At 44.2% G+C, this 16,318-nt stretch overlaps 1 protein-coding gene across 1 annotated transcript; it reads left to right on the top strand.

Moving 5' to 3' along the window:
• Positions 1-4,251: 4,251 nt before the first annotated feature.
• On the top strand, positions 4,252-15,048 carry LOC144945292 (antizyme inhibitor 2-like). The gene is made up of 12 exons (XM_078873703.1): positions 4,252-4,373; positions 5,457-5,589; positions 6,801-6,922; positions 7,933-8,106; positions 8,857-9,029; positions 9,374-9,508; positions 9,750-9,831; positions 10,337-10,423; positions 11,047-11,203; positions 11,716-11,819; positions 12,798-13,012; positions 13,515-15,048. Exons 3-12 carry the CDS (start codon positions 6,824-6,826, stop codon positions 13,660-13,662), a joined length of 1,374 nt encoding a protein of 457 aa, XP_078729829.1. The 5' UTR covers positions 4,252-4,373; positions 5,457-5,589; positions 6,801-6,823; the 3' UTR covers positions 13,663-15,048.
• Positions 15,049-16,318: the final 1,270 nt, after the last annotated feature.

Below are 16,318 nucleotides of genomic sequence, written 5' to 3'. Positions count from 1 at the left end.
ATGTGATGTTAGCTATTGTACTAACGGTTGTGTTGAAGATAGTGATAGTTATGATTCTGATTGCAACGACGATGATAATGATGGTGGCGGCATCGACTTTGATTATGCCAATGATGATGATGCCACTAACAAAGGGAACGTTCGTAACATACAATACAGACCAAGTTGGCAAATTACCAAATTTACGAGAGAAAACAAATCCCGTGACCTTCAAAGAATTACAAGTCAGCACTTAAAATACATGTGCATATAAAAAAAACATGCTTACGACACTGCATTCATTGAATGCATTGTTGTACATAAATGGACATCATTGTGGCACACAACCTTCACAGTAGCGTTTGTCTTTCCACTTTACGATTAAAAGTAGCAAATTAGGAATTTTTGATTTGCTGCGAGTAAGAGGCGCTTGTTGTCCTCCACCCGCACCCCCGATTAGCGTGGTTGGCTACGTACGGTGCGAAAGAAGTTCAACATACAGTCACAGATGCGTGGGTTAAATGTCCGGCCACGGCTAACATCGGTGACGCGTGATATCTGAACTGGTCCTGTCCACCCCGTCCTTCCTTCGCATTCACCAGCGAGGCATGGCCAATCCAACCCATTCATGGCAGATGCGGCCTTCATCCAGCAGTGGATTGATGAAGGCCGGTTTATTATTAATACATTAAATAATGTTTATTCCACCAGTACTATACAGATACTCTCTGGTTCTTTCGGTAAAGTCACGTAGATAGAAACAAATAATAAAAGAAAACACGACGTTTCGGTCGCAACACAAGCGGCCGTCTTCAGGTGAGAAAAATTATCTGCTGTTGTGGCTTTATATAGGCACGGGAGGGGGGGAGGAAAGGAGGAGTTTGGCTGTAGGAGTTCAGAACGGGGGGGGGGGGAGGAGTTTGGCTGTAGGGGTTAAGCACGGGGGAGAAGGATAAGTTTGGCTGTAGGGGTTCACAGGGGAGAGGGGGTAGGGTTTGTGGCGTGCATGGACGGGTGGGGCTGGAGAAATGAGCAAGATATATGGACCCTGAGTTTCACACAAAACACGTGCTCGTCTGGGTGACCACAGTCGCACGCTTTTTTAGAGTTTTTAATGTTCCCATTTGTGCATCAGGTATCTGCATCTACTGTCATGGTTTGTGCGGTGGATATTTTTGCGTTGGGTCTTTCACAAGTATATAGTGTATATACTGTACATGGCCGTAGCCATGGAGGCAACATTGGAGGGCACCAAATCTTCCAGGGTGTCTGGGGGTCCCAACCCAAAAAAATATCTAAATTTTTGTTTCATTTTATGTAATGGCAGAGATTAGGGATTAATAAAGTACAACCATAACCACAATCATATAAGCAGAAATCTATGCATTAATTTATATGAAGACAAGGCCAGATATTGTGGCCAAGGTTTAGCAAATTGTTGTTTTTATTTTCATAGCATAGCAATTGTTTTGCAATATATTGGGGGGGGGGGCATTTTTTGCATATTTGAATATTTTGTGGGGGAATGTGTCCCCCCCAATATATTATAATTACGGCCTTGATACTGTACCAGGGCCGTGTTATCCAATAGTTTCCATAGGCACAGTACCGACAGTACAGTATTGTGCCTACTAAAACTAAAAGGGCCTAATAAAACAAAAGTTAAATTTTTGTATGATAAAAAAATGTAACCAATATATCTGCTTAAATAAACAATATTTACATAGAAAAAATGTAGGCACATTGTACATACAAAGAGGCAGAGTCATGTCGATCGTTTTTTTATAAGGTGAGAGAAATCAACCGCGGAGATGAACTTTGCGGTATTGTTTCCATGCAAATTTAGCAATAACACCTCCGAATGGTTTTCTCATTCTCAATAGAGATCAGAGGGCACGGGGAGGCAAGGCGGCGTTGTCGTGCCACGCGTGAAACAAGCGGAGTAACAGCTGCGATTGTAGTAACATGGGGCAGCAGCAGTACCAACTTCTGGAAAGTTATCACTAAAGGCCCACGAAACAGAAGTGCCTAGGGCCTTACGCGCACATTAATCCGGTCCCTGTACTGTACTGCACGGAGACATCACGGCGTGAGAGCTTGGCATGGCTACACACACTCATCGCGTTGCGGAGCCGCTGTGCTCTTAAACAAACACGCGGGTCCCCTCTGGCTGTGCGTCATCGTGTCCGCCTGATCAAAGGAAAGCGGAAAAGTCATGTTTTGTCATGGTTAACCGTTGTGTATAGTCAGTCAAAGTGATTTTCTGCTCAAATGGGCATCGATGCGGCGATTGCCATCTGGAGTGGAAACGCCAAATTCATGTGGAATTTTTTTGGTTCTTACACATGCCCATGACATCTGGGGGAAGTCTCTCTGCATGGTGCAGCCACTGTTGACGTCCCCATCCCTATACAGTGTTCCTAATTGTATCGCCAGACCCAGCAGGATGATGAGAGGCTGAGTCAACCTCCTCTGACTAGGAGTTGAACTGGTTTGCGAGCCACTTGCTCGCTCGCCCGCGAAACCGCCCGGGCGGGTTTGAACAAAACGTAGCCAACAGAGGCCGCTTTGTTGCTGCTCCAACGAGCTCCCTTTATTCGGGGTTCACCTCGTTTGGGGTGGCCTTGGAAATTCCACATTCCCACGGCGGTGGCACGTTAGACTACAGTTTTTTTCGTACAGTTAGATGGTAATCGATCCATTAGCGCATTCAGTTCTTTATTAATACACTGCTCATTGATGAAGGCGTCCCTCCACACGCCAAGGCGATGGATGGGGGTAATTTGTCGGTACAGTACTTCACGCTGGTCGTTGCTAATGTGGGGGATGGGTAAAGGGGGGACAATTCAGATTTCAGTCGCTACCGATGATTTCAATCGCTAGGAAGCAAACGCAGCACGGTGCGCTCGTCACCGCTCCACCACGGCTGCAACCCAATAGTATAATTGTACTGTAATATTTATCCAGAAGAGCCCAAGTCTCAAGACACTTTTGACCAATTACATTAGTGTTTGACTTCATGTGGGAGGAAATCATAGAACCTGAAGGCAATCCCCCCCCCCCATCGAGGGATAACACTTCAATTCCTACAAAGTGCCACTCACTTGAATAACCCCCTAAGCCAAACGCTCATAAATGGAATTGGCCAAAATAGTCTTGAGACTTAGGCTTTTCTAGAAAGGGAATTATTAGACATTATTTAACAATGTATTTACTTTTGAACGTTTTAAAATGTAAACTGTATTTTGTATTGCTGTATTAACAAAGTAATACAATTAAAATATAGTATAACTGACAGTTTCTCAAATGCAATTCCACGTATCTCTCCGTGCTTCTCGTGTTGTTCTGTCGTTCACGACCACGTTCAGAAGTAACCACGAACCGTGGCAGGGAGTAACGCACTCATAAACACACTCCGCTATTTTTTGGGCACACAGTGTTATTTTAAAACCGTAGACGCATTACTTTTCACAATCATGTTCACCGTTGGACCTTCACCTGCTTTTAAATAAGCATACATCCAACAACAACACCCAGACTATGGCCCGAACCAACAGGTGGTTGGTTTGGGCAATACCCGTAATTGAAAAACCCAAACAATTAACTTAATTACATTTCTCTTCCACCTCCAACCAATAATCATTAACACGTGTCACGCGCTGCGATGACGTAATAACATCCGTTCAATTGCGTGACGTCCCTAGAAGGGGAAACAGTGGGGAGGGGGGTGGCGATCACGTGGGGTGGTGGGGTCACGTGGGGTGGGAAATAGAATCGGATGCAATCGATTCCAGTCAATCGCACGCCGCTCGATTAAATTATTAATCTGCGCCGCCGGTGCTTAGTTTTATTTAAGTAAAATATTTTCAATCACGGCCCGGTTCCGATTGCGTGCGATGGTGGTTGATGTTGTTGGTGATCGCGGCAGGGTGATTTACCACGTTGCGAAACGACGTCACGCAACATTTTCAAACGGTGACGAGGTTGCGATGACGTCACGGAAGGGGGCGGAGATAGCCGATGACGGTGGGAGGGGGGAGAGGGGGGCGAGCGGGGGAGGGGGGGTTAAGCGGGGGCCACGTGGTATGACAATTGTGGGCCGGATGGGGTGGGGAGGGGGGGGAAGCGCAGTCACGTGACGCTGGTTGGCGGGAATCCGCCGCAAGCCGGCTCGCGCTGGCTGCGTCGCGCGCAGAGCCACCCCTCCCCCTCACCCAAAGTGCCCCGCCCCTCCCCCTCTCTACCCCGCCCACACTGTCACGCCTATATAAGGCGGGGGCCGAGCACGAGGGCATTGTCGCTGCTGCTGCTCCTCTCCACGCTGCGTCGTCCCTTGCACTCCAATTCCGACGCGTAGACTTCAATGGAAAAAGCCTTTGTAAATGCTTTTTAAGGTAAATGTGTGTTTCGAGCGTGCGCGTTATTTGTAAAACGTGTTTAAATGTGGGTATGTGTGCGCGAGTAATTTTTTTTTTGTGTTTAGCAACGAATGTGTAATAAAATTAAGGTCTATCCGGTGTATATATATTTTTTTACATTTGTATTCCTGTCGGACGTGGCCAGAAAAAGCCGGTTCCGTTACGTGGCGTGGTGTGACTCATTGTGTAACGAGTCGTGCCAAACTACTGCGTGGATTCAATTCGTGCGTTACATGACGTACGAGAATTGCCTGCTTATGTAATCCTTATAAATGTGCGTTTTTGTTGGCGTTGCTCGCGTCTTCTGTCCGTTTAAAAAAAACAAATTATTGATTGAGAGGAAGGTTCCAAATATACGTGGCACGGAAATGTTAAATTTAACCATGAGAGTTTAAATTTTACGTTTAAAAAAAAAGTTGTTTCCCAAACCTAACGTCTTTTTTTAATCAACGAAATGGCATGTGTAACCTTTCAATGTGCTTAGACTTTGTATTAAATATTAAACGTGCTTTTCCATACAGGACCTAATAAAAATGTTCTTGAAACCGGAAGCCTTCAAAAAAACGAATTTACTAAAATAAACTAATTTGGTAAAATATCAGAAGTCTCTCAATAGTGATTGTTTGATCCATAAGTGTTTATTACAACTTTTAAAATAAAGTACGCGCCATTATACGGTTTATTACAAAGTAACTGCTTTCCATATGAACTTTGGCGTCTCGAGAGACTTAATTTACTGAGGTGGCTATCGTGCATTATGCAAGGAGTTTCAAAAAGATGAACCCAATTTAAAAGCGGTACTCTTTTTGGGTCTGCTTTGAAATCGGGTCCATCTTTTTAAAACACCCCTGTGTTTATGCTTTTATCACGAAACTTAAAGAAATGTCCAAACTTTATACCGGTGCCGCAAATTTTAGGATGTGGGCGAGTTCGTGTCTCGGTTTTACAACGTGTGGCGCACATGCGCTCGCTTTTTAATTACAATGCAAGTAGCTTTGTTGCGATTGTCTCCTAATGACTGCTATATATTTTGCGTGGTGGGTGGGCCTCTTACTCTAGGACACTTACTCAAACCAGACTGAAAAGGGCCTCTTAGCGGGTTCCCTTGTTCATCTGGAGCACTACAGAGAGCCCCCTTGGCGACCTCGGTGACGAAGCCCTTCTGTTGAACTCGGATCTTTTTAATTTCACGGTAAGGTCTTCCGCGATCGTCTTTTTTTCGCCCGAACCCCATGTGCAACAAAAAGCCACTTTGCCCATTTTAATTATCCAAATATATATATACGTATTCACATGCTGGCTCAACGGCGTGTGGTGGCTGTCAGGTGTGGGGTACGGTACACTTTTCCATTGTGTGACCAGTGTGGAAGAGTCGACCAAATATCGATGGAGGGACTCTTGACCTCCCTTAAGTGGAGGCCACAATACATTAGTAGTCTTAATTGTAGAGCTTTAACCTGCTATATATACGCACACCAAGCGTTCTCGCCAAAAATGGCGGTGCTGCGTCACCATTTGGCAACCACCAATCAAGAAGAATGCGGTTTAAGAATTGGAGGGGGGGGCAGAGATGGGTTGTGTAAACGTGGTAACTCGAGTACAATTCCTGGCATAAATTGAGAAACCAGGACTGACAGTGGGGTTGGCAGCAAACCTCTATTAGGGGTTTACCTTGGGGGGGGGGGGGGGTGTCGAAGTGACCTGTAAGTGGAAATAGCCTGTCTGTTAATGTTTTGCGTGTAATCAGTTTGAGCTAACAAATGAGATGGGTTTTAGAATACATCATCCAACTCCACTTGTTAAAATAGCTACTTGCCACACTCCCATCCATACTTGGAAAGCCCCATGAGCTTTTCCTGTTAGTGTCGCTCCAAGTCTACTCTTCCCCACCATCCCAAGCACTATTTTTGCAGTTGTACTCCCCAAACTGTCTTCTCCTGAAAACACATCTATATTCAATCTTCACTATGGAAAGCGTTCTGTTTCAAATACTTTAGTCTCTTTTCCACAGTGGTTTTGTTGAAATTGGCTTTGTTTAGCGTTGATGGTACTAATATTTCATGTTGAAAATTGCTTAGTGTTGGGTACATTCAAAAATATTTTGCTTGGCAAGCAGCTTTAAGAGTGGGCTTTAATTTAAGCAAAATTGGCATGTATGCTTAATGAACGGTCTGTTGCCCCTTAACAATACCTGCATCCGATTATGCCAGCAAGTACACTGAAATCACTACACCCTCATGAAAATGCTGTTGTGTGATGATAAAATTAGTTGGCTTTGTGGCGCCTCATTGTCCTCTGGATTATACATCATTGCAGTCTAGCAGGCCACGGTAGCAAGTGGCATTGAAAGACTCCCATGCACAATGTGATTGAGTTTCTTTGCACCCCTCTTTCTCTTCACAGTGAAAATAAGTTTTAAGGGAGCCATGTCTGGACTTGAAACAAGTGAGCTGAAGCTGACTCCACTGGAGGATGACGTGAGCCTTCATGATATGCTGGAGGCCCGCATCCAAGAAATGAGAACGGTATGATGAAAAAAAGAACTACATAGAATCGTCCTTTTCAAGTAATATAAAGTCCCCCTTAAATGCATACATAAACTGTCTGAAATGCGTGTGACACTGTTAATATTGGTACGGCTATGGATTTTAAATTTTGGCCAGAGTGGGAGAAATGGAATGCCCATATCAACATTGATGATTAAAATGCTTTAAAAATGGGATATGGGAATTCATGAAACTGAAACGAGTGCTCTTTTTCAGTCTAGGAAGGCCTTCATCCAGTAGCAATCTATTAGTCATGAAGTGGGGGGAGGGTGGTGGATAGGACCAGTTCTACTACTTGCCATTGTTAGCCGTGGCTGGAAATTAAACTATAGTTACTGCTTTTGTAGTGCTGTGTCCTAGCCACAATTCTGACACTCAATTTTATAGTTAATAAATATGTTAAATCCCAAACTTGTGCACCTGCTTAAACGTTGCTTTAAATATATAACTGCAAAAGTGCCTCAACGGTTGTAATGTTGATTTTTTTACGCAATTGGAGTTGGGCTCCTTTTTTGTGAAGCAACCTGTTTGCCTGTGTACATGGAGGTTGGAAAGATGGTACAGGATAAATATATTTTAGACAAAATTGAAAACTTATCTTAAAGTAAAAAAAGGGCTCTTGAAAATTGGAAGGGCTTTAGGAATTTGCAATCTTTGAGGTTGATCTGGAAAGAATGCCTCTCTATCCTACTCGTGGTCTTTTAGGCAACACCTCCTGCTGCGAGGGTGGTTTTGACAAGAGTACTATTGATTTGAAATGTAATGGAGGGTGGCAGGGCAGCTGCGTGGGTCCTTGTGCTTGCATGGGATCAATTGATCAGTTTGTGGGGGTTGGGCAGCTATTTTAGAGTTGCCAAAATATGCCCTTGACTGAGAATTTGGTTAAATATAAAGTTTTAAGACATTGACATTGAGTAAATGGGTTGCTGGGTGCCTTTTTTTTTTAATGGGCTTTCTTAATGCGGGTCGTTTCTATTGTCACCTCCCAGGATGAGAAGGATGCCTTCTACGTGGTGGACCTGGGAGACATCGTGAGGAAGCACCTGCGCTGGCTCGGCACCCTGCCACGTGTGCGGCCCTTCTACGCTGTCAAGTGCAACAACACTCAGACCATCGTACACACCCTCGCCACGCTGGGCGCTGGCTTCGACTGCGCCAGCAAGGTATGGTCAGTGTTGTGGGCCATTGGGATAAGCCTGAGAAAAGGGCTCTTAAACTATCCCAATAATAGTTAGCTACACAAAGGCATCAAGACAATTGGAAATAACTGCTTGTAAAAATCGTTTGCTTTACAGATGGAGGAAATTGGTGGTTTGATGCAAAAAAATGCCCATATGGATTTATTTAAAAGAGTTGTATATTAGAATCCATCGGTAGTTTTAAATCTTTACTGCAAATGCCATGTTTGCAAGGAAAAGTCGTACGTTTTAAACCCAGTGCACGAATAGCTGTATTGGCAGAAACCAGTGCATTTAGGTGTACATGTCCATCTGCCTAGAAGCACGGTCTTCACACACCTAGGTTTATTTGACCTGTTAAGGATCCTTTACCCACTTCACCTATTATGTGTTTGTTCTGGAACACCTGTTGATGAACTTTCATCATTTGAACAATACCTCGTTGTACACTCTTATTGCTTGGTATTTATGCTTGTATTTAATGGGCATGTAGCAATTTACTATAGCCCACCCTTGCGACCAGTTGGTTGCCTTGTAAATTAGAGGGATTCAACTCGAAAATATTTTTCCCCAAATGTGTCTGGTGGCATTGTGAATTAATCGCATAAAAAGTTTTGAATCCTGTTTAAATCCCATTGAATCTTATTCCTACATGAAATGTCAGTTGTGAACACCTTGCACAGATTCTGCACCTTTGTGTCTTTACATTAACTTTTCAAATCTTTTTTTGTGCAGGCGGAGATAGCGCTGGTGCAGAGCCTTGGTGTGAGCGCTGACCGCATCATCTATGCAAACCCCTGCAAGCAAGCGTCGCACGTGCGCTACGCGGCCGAGCACGGCGTCAACCTCATGACGTTTGACAACGATGCCGAGCTGCACAAGGCAGCCCGCATCAATCCCAATGCCAAGTGAGGATGCGCCCTCCCACACAGCCCAGCTGTGTTTTAGTGACCATTTTTATTTTGGTCTGTCTTTGGCTAGTCTGACAACCAGTGGCACATTAATAGAGTCCTTAGTCAGTGGATGTCATTTCATCATTCTCCTTGGTATTTGACAAATGCTCAATATTTAGTCCACTTATTAAATGTTTGTGAGGGGTGTGCGATTTTGTCCCCCTCCACCCCATAGGCAATCCAATTTGGTAAACTCTGAAGATTTTATATATATATAAACCATTTTGTTTTGGGGCACTTTTTGTCTGACATAAAAAATGTATTGGCAGAAGGATCTAATTAATGGCTGTCCTTTGCAGGATGGTGTTGCGCATTGTGACGGACGACTCGAAGTCCATCTGCCGCTTCAGCATGAAGTTTGGTGCCAGTTTGAAGGCCAGCCGCCAACTCCTGGAAACCGCGCGGAATCTGGGTGTGGACGTTGTGGGCGTGAGGTGAATATTCGCATAAATAAGGTTGCAGTGTCCTAGTCGGCTAGAACTGCTTGATCCTGGTTTTGATTTTGGGTTTCAACTGTCTATGATTAAACTGCTCAATTTATACCAAGTTGGTCCCAGACGCAGGTCGCCAATGACTTGACAAAAAACGTACTGTAACATTTTTCACAATTGTTTTATATCTGTAATGTCGCCAATTTCCCAATTTAAACGTTTGTACTTTTTGGCTTCCATGTAGCTTCCATGTTGGCAGCGGCTGTCAAGACGCACAGACGTATGCACAGTCCATTGCCGATGCCCGTGTGCTCTTCAACATCGCTGTAAGTTTCCCAGATGGTTATCCTTGGGATTTTTTTTTGTTGGCTGTGACCTAATTGTTTCTTTTGACTGCGTGATAATTAAGGACACTTAACATGTATTCTCAACCTGCAAAATCCCTGTTACCCAATCTTTATGTAGCATACTGCACAGGTTACCAATATCGGTTACTATTGCATGGAAAAATCTAAACTATCAAAATGGTGCATGTGAAAGCTTCCACTCGGTCGCTTTTTACACTGTTTTATAGTCTAATCCCCTAAATGCCGAATTCCTAAATGGACTGGTTTGTTAGCTTTTTTATTGTCGTCATTGTATGTGCCCAAGTGGTGTTCATTTTAAATTAAATCTTCAATTAAAAAAAAATCGGCTTGAGTGTCCAGCTTGTCATTGCTGTACTGCTGAAGCAATTTGTAGGTTGAAGTTTTAAATGCATCTTGGAACCTATGACATTGGTAGGTGTATCTTAATACAAATGCTAATATGCACACGAATGCTTGTTTGCAGGCTGAAATGGGCTTCAACATGAATCTGCTGGACATTGGAGGAGGGTTCCCTGGCTCTGACACAAACGCAAAGTTGACCTTTGATGAGGTTGGTTTGTTTTAACATTGATTTAATGAGTCCTATTTGGAAAGTAGGTTTTTTTTGCCCCACTTTTAAGTCGCGGGTAATTTTCACCATTGGAGATTTGGGCTTAGAGAAATTGTACATTGTGACCTACTATAATCAATGACATCACAGGTTGTTAAACTGTTTTGTAGATTATTAGCTAATACCCCCTGCAGATTAACTGTTTTAACCACTATAATCATTCAACTCTTGTTCAAACTTGGTGGCAAGCACACCGGTTAACGAGCCTACCGCTACCCGGTCTTACCTCTCCAGTTTTAACTTCCGTGAAAAATTTTCTATTGGCAATGGAGATGCCACCATAATTAAAAACGAATAATCAAGATGGGGAAATGTTCTCTGTTAAACTAAAACATAACAAAATATGCTTTACATTTTGTTGGCATTGGCCCATGAGATCTGTTAATGCACCAATGGGCATTTATAACTGGCCTAGGGGGACTCCCTTTTGTACATCTTAATTGGTACATGGGCATTGGTTTTAGCAATGTCATTGGCACTACTACACCTGTTAGAATCGCTGGTTGTTGACAGCTTGACTAAGTCCTACTTTGGGATCTTTGTGCATTGTTATTTCTCCCCAGATTGCTGCTGTGGTGAACCCAGCTCTAGACTTGTACTTTCCAAAGGGCTGTGGCGTAAACATCATTGCTGAGCCTGGCCGCTACTACGTGACCTCGGCTTTTACTCTGGCTGTCAACATCATTGCCAAGAAGACGTTCTCCAAGGCCTCCGCCAATGGCAAGTCATTGCCGTTTTCATGGCAACTGCTTTGCATTTTGTCCTCTTTACGAGGCTGCTGTATTTATTCGGCTGGGTTGATGATGGCAGATTTTACTGGGTGCAATCCAGCTCTTTAAGAAGGGTTTTATCTCGATCTCCAAAGCTGTGGGCACGGAGATGGCCAGAAAACTAGATTTGTGAATCCATTGGCAAATTTGAGTTTCCCACTTGGTTTTTATGGGTACTCAAATTTCATCCACCTGCAAAAACTGTTTACAAGCGAATTGGTCAAACATTGCAATGCAGGCTTTTCTAGATCTGAACTTTTATGAATACTTTATGGAAGGAGTGGAATGGTTACCTTTTTTAACCCTGGCAATCTGTTCCTGCATCTTTTGAGTAATTGGCTGTTGACAGCAGCAGCTGTTGTGCTCATCTCCTTTTTCATGTGACAACTTTATCACTTGTTTTAAAATGGATTGTAATTCTTACCTTGTGTTTAACCCTTTCCTTTTGATCTTGTACAACAGGAGGTGAAGAGCCTGTGCACATGTACTATGTCAATGATGGCGTGTATGGCTCCTTCAATTGCATCCTGTTTGACCACGTTCAACCAGATCCCATTGTTTACAAGGTAAATGTTCCACATGTTGCTCCATTTTCGGTTATGGCCAGTGGCTTTCAACAGCTGCTATGGGGAAAGCAGCTCATTCAAAGCAATAAAGGCAATCGATGTGAGGATTGACGGCACTGACTGGATTATTTGTGCAGATAAGTGCAGTTGGCTATGTAGGTTAACTAGACTCGTGGAGCTGTTCAGTCTGATAAACATGATCTGCGTTTAGTGGAAGATTTGGAAAATATTCTAATTTCTGTTTGAGGTGCTGATGAGAACATTGATGCACAAACTTATTGATTCCTCCCCTCCATAGATTCCTCACTTGTCACGATTTGGACGTCTTGCTAATATGCTGCATACAATCAACTGTTTTTCATGAGCTCTTGCATGTACAATTTAAGGTACAGTGAGTGCAAGAAAATATTTAACTTTGGTTTTATCGTACATTATCTGGCATCAGAGGGGAATCTCGTTCTGCTGAGCCAAAAATAGTCTTGAAGATGCATATCGTTAAATAATCTTCATGTGGGCTGCCCTTTTGAAGATGTGATTTTTTTTGTCTTCTGGCTCTGCTTTACACTGACATGAAACAGTACCATGCGAGAATACCCCCACGATACAAACGATTGTAACCCCCACACTACCTGCATGATTGCAGGCAAGCACCTTTTGACTCCATGCTTTGCATGGTTGTCATACCATCCGAGGGTCAAACTTGGCGAGTTGTGACAAGTTGTTAACCATGCTTTGGTCAGATTTGTGGTGGATCAAACTGACCTGTGGATTGTAATGAGGGCTAAACAGTGGAGGACATGACCTTTTCTTGACCTTTTAAATTTGGATCAATTGTTTTCGGCATCAATACAAGTGTCTGGCTTTGTAATTTGTTCTGGTTAGATGGGTAAAATTTATATACCTCTTTGATAACGGCAAACATTTAGCATTTGAGGTTGTGCATGTTGAAATAAACTTTTTTTTTTGTGGCGTTTGCAGCATGTTGAGCCAGAGGAGCCAATGTTCGAGTCGTCACTGTGGGGCCCCACTTGCGATGGGCTGGACCGCGTGGTGGAGCGCATGCAGCTGCCGGAGTTGCACGTGGACGACTGGCTGCTGTTCCGCAACATGGGCGCGTACACCATGGCGGCTGCATCCAAATTCAATGGATTCCCCAAGCCTCCGCTGCATTATGTAATCCGCAATGCAGACTGGTAAGTTGAGGAATCTACAATGCCACCTGCACCATGATCACAACACCAAGCCCGCCACCTTAACCACCACTCCACAAGCGGCTCTTCTTAAATGCTACTATAGACACCGTCGACACCTAATGATGCCTCTACTACTAGAGGCAGATTGCTCACTCAAACATTCCACAGTAATAACACTCTGTGTACTATATGTAATTCTTAACTTGCGTTGATGCATGTATCATTGCCATTATCAATGCACAGCTAATTTAAAGGAAGGTGCAATCCCAACTTGGGGTAATAATTGTAGGTGTGTCTATGCTACCCTGTGCTTGAAAGCTTAACTAGTTGGATGGCTTAACAATGCCTTAATACATTAACAAATAATTGCCACTATTAGACTGCACCCCCCCCCCCCCCCCCACGTAAAGTTACTAAACCTATGTTATTGCCGTAAAAAAATGTATTGGTCATGCATCGCAACCAAGTCATTCCATGTCCCCCCTCTGCCTCCCGTTTGCAGGATTGCAATCCACGAGCTGCACAGGTCTCTCTCCGAGATGCGTCCCTGTGGTGGCGAGGACGAGGTGGCCGTGCCGCTGTCTTGCGGTCTCGAGAGCTGCGAGCCAGGCTTCACGCCACCCTCTGCCGCTTCTGGCGTCAATGTCTAAATCCTGACTGCTGGGGTGTTGGGGGGGGGGGGGGGCATCAATGAGGCCAGCCTGGTTTGGGGGGGGGACTGCTAGGTGCTAGGCTTGATGGTGAAATTAATTTTTTTCAGCCTGACAAATGTGCCACCTACTCCCCCACCTTGATGTACTAAGATTCACCAAGCACATTCCCTTGTTTTCTAGATTGACACTTGCACATTTGTTTGGAGGGCAAAGTGGGTGAACAAAGCATTACATTCTTGGTTAATGTTCCTTATGGGGATGCTGGTTATTATATTTTGGTGCTTTAACAAATGGTGCACACTTCTCAATGTCACTGCCCCCCACTTTGGGCACATCAGCTGAGGGGAGGTAATGGTGGTGTATAATTGCGGGCATAGCTTTGTCGTTGATTTGACAAGTTGCTGGGCTGTTGCCTTGTTGCTGCCGAAGGCATTTTCATATTAACTTGACAAAACCCACCTCGTGTAAATGCAGCGTTTGGTTTCTCCAGAGTGCCAGGTCATTGTCCTTATCTCTCCCCAGCTTTGCAGATCCTGTAGTTTTACAATTGTGCACACTTCCATTTCACAGCGCTGTTAAACGCCAAACGAAAAGCAACAAAATGAAGGCCAATTGGGGGAGGGGGCTAGAAGTTTGGAGAAGGCACACGAGCCAACCAAATGCTACCTCTAATCTGAACAAACTTGCCAACCCAGCCACTAACCCCACTCGCTGATCCCCAACCTGATCTTGGTCTCTTGCAGAGCAGCAGCACTCGTTTTCCCCATTATTGCTTTTAAGCTTTTTTGACCGATGCTGGGCATTTAGTCAGCGAAATGGGCTTGAGTGGTGTGCATTACATAGGCTGGGGTGTCTGTCTGGCACACCTCAAATTTTGTAATTGGTTTGCAATCGCATTCACATTAAACTATAACCTGCCACCATTCTTCCCTAATTGACGCATTACAAGTGTGTAATTGTGGAACGCTACGCTCCTTTTCGTGTTGCAACAAGAACACTTTATTTTTTGAGCTTGCTTTACATGATACGAGTTGGAAAATGAGGTCCACTTGATCCTATGTGCTGCGTAATTTAATGACCTGCGACTGGTGATTTAAGAGCGGTGTGAAAGGACGTGGCCAAGTCTTGGCAAAACCCATTGGGGCGGCCGACCTTAATTTAGATGGTGCCCCCCCATTTTATATGGGTTGGCTGGCGACTGAACATTATCTTGAAGGGGACCAGGCTTAACATTGTGCACTCACCATGCCCTTAAAGCCGGTGGTTTTTGCTTTGAATGCAATACTTATGACAAGTTTAGGGAAAGTCATTTGTTTACACAAAGTTTTTACTCCTTGACAGTACTAACTGTAGTGTGACTGTAATAAACATTTTAAACTTAAATCTTGCATTTACGTAGTGTTTTGAATCTCTACATCAACGCATGGAGCTGGTTTACATGGATGGATTGGTGTTCAATCCAAGCCTGAAATTGCTAAACTGGTTTTAAGAATTAAGAGGGTTTAGGTATCGACGGCTTAATGAATCAAGTCCATTAAATGTATCGGACTAGGAAGCCCAGTGTTAAATCGGACCTTACTGTTACTACCCAACTATTGGCACAAACTTTAACATTCTTAGATTGGGGTTTAAAAATACCCAGGTGATCGGCACTGCTACCTTTAACTTCTCACCGGAAATTACTGACGCGCATAACTTTAGTTTCCGATTAGGTTACGTTGTAGACGAACCCAACTTGGCATAAATTAAAACGCTGGAGCATGCCACTTTTTACGATTGCACGAATACGTTGATTTGTAGCGCTTAAAGTACGCTCTTGCTAATCCTATATTAAGTGCCCGACAATTTTGGTCCAATCTCCAAATTCTGGGTGGGTACACGCACAATTTCCCGGTGCGAGCTCTTAAAACGTTACCGTTTTCGTGTGCTCGAGATCGACAATTGTGAGCAGCTTCCCCCTAGCGGTTAACATGGTCCGCTACACGTCTTGACATTAAAGAATGGTTTGGGAGCACGCGATTATTCTGTGATCATGCGTTTCGTGTACTGTACAAGGTTGTTTCGCCAATTAAGAATGTTTTTGCCTATTTTTTTATTGTTTGAATGCAGTTATACGTGAGCACTTGCACCCGTACACCAGTACCACGTTGCAATTATCACCACCATCGCATTGATCGCCACTGTCCTAAGGCCACCAATCTTTAGATGTAGCCTCTCTAACGGCCACGAGTGTACTCGTAGGTTTTTTCGGTAAAGTCACGTAGATAGGAAAAGAAATAGATCACGAGTGTGAAGTTGAAAAGGGGGTCCGTATTCGCCGTCACTACCGCGACCAACAATGTCACCAGCGGACTACAATTCCCACTCATCGCTGCCATCACCATCACCACGGCGTCATAAAACCGCAGCGTTCGATACTGCACGCCGCTCATCCGTCACAAATCAGTGTAATCGCCCCCATCCACGAACATCAACTGCAAATCACAAGCAAATGACGAGAGGCATCCAATCGCCCCGTCGACCACCGCCACACGATTGAGCCCCCCACCGTGACAATAGCCCCGTCTCCCCTTCCCTGCAGGGGAGGGTCCTTTGGTCCCAAACCCACAGCGCGTATTTCCGCCCATCGCGCCTGTGATTGGAGCTGGTGTCG

Source organism: Lampetra fluviatilis, chromosome 2 (genome assembly GCF_964198595.1).
Source record: "Lampetra fluviatilis chromosome 2, kcLamFluv1.1, whole genome shotgun sequence".
NCBI lineage: Eukaryota > Metazoa > Chordata > Hyperoartia > Petromyzontiformes > Petromyzontidae > Lampetra > Lampetra fluviatilis.
Note: the sequence above shows the minus strand (reverse complement) of the source record. Positions and strands in the feature narration are given on the sequence as shown.

Coding starts and splice junctions, on each gene's coding strand:
- LOC144945292 (XM_078873703.1), top strand. CDS start 6,824: ATGTCTGGACTTGAAACAAGTGAGCTGAAGCTGACTCCACTGGAGGAT. Junction 8,107..8,856: donor GCTTCGACTGCGCCAGCAAG/GTATGGTCAGTG, acceptor TTTTTTGTGCAG/GCGGAGATAGCGCTGGTGCA. Junction 9,509..9,749: donor GTGGACGTTGTGGGCGTGAG/GTGAATATTCGC, acceptor GCTTCCATGTAG/CTTCCATGTTGGCAGCGGCT.